At 44.5% G+C, this 3,189-nt stretch overlaps 1 protein-coding gene across 1 annotated transcript in view; it reads left to right on the plus strand.

Annotated features, from left to right (window-relative positions):
• RBMS2 (RNA binding motif, single stranded interacting protein 2) overlaps window positions 1-3,189 on the plus strand; it is an 88,928-nt gene that overhangs the window by 76,350 nt on the left and 9,389 nt on the right. Inside the window, exons 6-9 of the mRNA XM_011988502.1 lie at window positions 929-1,008; window positions 1,144-1,253; window positions 1,578-1,624; window positions 1,807-1,900. Coding sequence (XP_011843892.1) covers window positions 929-1,008; window positions 1,144-1,253; window positions 1,578-1,624; window positions 1,807-1,900 — 331 coding nt within the window. The remainder of the gene's footprint in view (window positions 1-928; window positions 1,009-1,143; window positions 1,254-1,577; window positions 1,625-1,806; window positions 1,901-3,189) is intronic.

Here is a 3,189-nt window from a genome sequence, read left to right on the forward strand (position 1 = left end):
TTTTTTGACATAGATTCTCGCCCTGTTGCCCAGGCTGGAGTGCAGTGGCGCAATCTTGGCTCACTGCAACCTCCGCCTCCCAGGTTCAAGCAATTCTCTCACCTCTGCCTCCCGAGTAGCTGGGATTACAGGCACGTGCCACCACTCCAGGCTAATTTTTGTATTTTTAGTAGAGACAGGGTTTCTCCATGTTGTCCAGGCTGGTCTCAAACTCCTGACCTCAAGCGATCTGCCTCGGTCTCCCAAAGTGCTGGGATTACAGGTGTGAGCCACCACATGCGGCCAATCAGAGGCTTTTTGTGAGTGTCCTCACTCACAGAGCTCTGGGTGGCGAACTGGTGCTGGAATCTCAGTCTTCTGATTCCTTATTCCTCTTTCTTCAACAAGAAACTAACTCAGTAGATTCCAGCATTCCTTTTTCTATCACTATGGGCCATGAACTCTTTCTTATTGCTTTTTCCTTCCACAGATTCATGAAATCTTAATGATATCATCAATAGCTAATTAGACCTTGACCTTAATTACAACAAGAAGCAAAAAATAAATATTGGCAAATTGTTAGCTTGTACAATTTTATCAAATTAAAGGAACAATTTTCATTCAGAATTTTCTAATAAAAAATAATGGTAACGGCCTCTATTTCTTGTATTCTTATGTATATGGCAGACACAAGAGAGGGCCCATGTTAATAGTCTGAAGACTGTCATTCCTATGAGGATCCCATACGGGGACCAGCTGAGAGAACCTTCATTACAAGCTGGGGTTACCTCGTCAAGAACCTTGAATTTGTGTGGCACTCTGTGTTTCTGTAGTCATAACATTTGGAGCAATTGTGGGGCTGGGAACTTAGAGCTTTGCTTTCTCTTTCAATGTGTGGAGGGCACAGATCCTGGAGAAGCTAGAGCCTAACCCCTCTTATGCTCCTTAGGATGGAGTCCACAGAGAAGTGTGAAGCCATCATCACCCACTTTAATGGAAAATATATTAAGACACCCCCTGGAGTACCAGGTGAGGCATCTGGGGCTCAGGCTGAGAGGGCCACAGGTTGTTACTTCCAGTGAAGATTCTGGAGCAGCTTTGCATGAGTGTGCCTGGGCCACATGAGGTGGGACTCAGCTGCCCATTTCCCTTCTCTCTTGGCAGCCCCATCTGATCCCTTGCTTTGCAAATTTGCTGATGGCGGGCCAAAGAAACGACAGAACCAAGGAAAATTTGTGCAAAATGGACGGGCTTGGCCAAGGAATGGAGACATGGTAAGAGGACCTCTGAGGAGACAGGAGTACTGACGACATTAAAGTGGAATGGAAATGATCATGGCATGATTTCTGTGAGCTTAGGTGGAAAGCTTGAGAGCTACAGTATGTAATTGAGAGATGCTGGCTGTTAACATACTGCCAGTATGTTCTCAAGTGGGGCTTTGTGGCCTGCAGAAACAGAAAAACTCTGAAACAGCTGTAGTGGGACTTGTCCAGGCTTTAATTTGTTAAACTAAAACATTCCCAGCCTTGGACATTCTGGACCGGCTCCTGTTCTCACCCAAGGGCTCACAATGTGAACACTGTGTTCTTTCTTTATAGGGCGGCATGGCCTTGACCTATGACCCCACAACAGCTCTTCAGAATGGGTAAGGTTGTTTTATATAATCAAGTCACCTGAAAATGATAATGGCCTGTGTCCAGACACTCAAATGTTTCATCTTAATTCTCTCTATTTGGAAGTCAAGGGAATGTTGGCTGTGCCTATCAGTTGGGGCCCTTCCCTTGTGGTTTCCTGTGACTCAGTACTGATTGAGGTTCCTTCCCACAGGTTTTACCCAGCCCCTTATAACATCACCCCCAACAGGATGCTTGCTCAGTCTGCACTCTCCCCATACCTTTCCTCTCCTGTGTCTTCGTATCAGGTATGTTCATGCCTGAAAAAGGGTGTGGTGGTTTTCCCTACTGTTGTGCTTTAAGTGAAGTAATATAAGGCTAGGAACTACTTGTTTTTTCTTTTAATCATATTACACACAATTTTACATAACAGCGTAAAAGATGATCTGTGTGTGTGGTCATATATATGGTATATAGTTTTAATGGTGTCCTCTTACTCCCCCTCCACCACCTCCACAAGTAAACTCATGTTAATGTCCTACTGTGTAGCATTTGTCATATTTTTTCATATGATAATACACACATGTGTAGCATTTGGGGAGTTGTTTATTTTACAAAACTTGAACCATATTAAATATATTTTTACATTCACTCATCTCACTTAACAGTATCCTACAGCAGTGATTCTCAAAAGTATGGTCCCTGAACCAGCAGCATCAGTATCATCTGAGAATTTTTAGAAACAGAAATTTTGGACTCCCCTCCAAATCTACTGAATTACAAACTCTGAGGATGGGGCCCAGTGATCTGGGTTTTTGTTTGTTTGTTTGTTTGTTTTCAGATGGCATCTAGTTCTGTTGCCCAGGCTGGAATGCAGTGACGCCATCTTGGCTCACTGCAACCTCCGCCTCCTGGGTTCAGGAGATTCTCCTTGTCTTAGCCTCTGGAGTAACTGGGATTACAGGCATGCGCCACCATGCCCAGCTAATTTTTGTTCTTTTTAGTAGAGATGGGGTTTCACCATGTTGGCCAGGCTGGTCTCAAACTCCTGACCTCTGGTGATCCGCCCTCCTCAGCCTCCCAAAGTGCTGCACCATGCCCAGCCGTGATCTGGGTTTTAACAAGCCCTCCAGGTGATCCTGTTGCAGCTAATGCTGAGATCCTCTGCTCTAATTTTATCTTTTTTAATGGTTGCATTATATTTCATGCTGCAGATATGCCAGAATTCTTTAGCTATACCAAATAGGGGCATTCACTTAGATTTGTTTTTTTGCTGCTATCAATAATGCTCCACTAAACACCCTTGTGCTATATTTTTACATATGCGTGCTTCTATTTCTGGGGGCTAGAGTCCCAGGAGTTGGATTGCTAGGTTGAATGCTGTATGGATTTTCAGTTTTATAGATGTTGCCAGATTGCTTTCCACAAAGGCTGTGTCACCTCACATTTCCACCAACCCTGTATGAAAGTACCCGTTTCCCTTCAGGCATAGGTGCTACTGCTCTTTTAAAATTGTTCCTGTCTTGCTGGGCGCGGTGGCTCACACCTGTAATCCCAGCACTTTGGGAGGCTGAGGCAGGTGGATCACCTGAGGTCA

The sequence above is a fragment of the Mandrillus leucophaeus genome, unplaced genomic scaffold (assembly GCF_000951045.1).
Source record: "Mandrillus leucophaeus isolate KB7577 unplaced genomic scaffold, Mleu.le_1.0 Scaffold332, whole genome shotgun sequence".
Classification (NCBI taxonomy): domain Eukaryota; kingdom Metazoa; phylum Chordata; class Mammalia; order Primates; family Cercopithecidae; genus Mandrillus; species Mandrillus leucophaeus.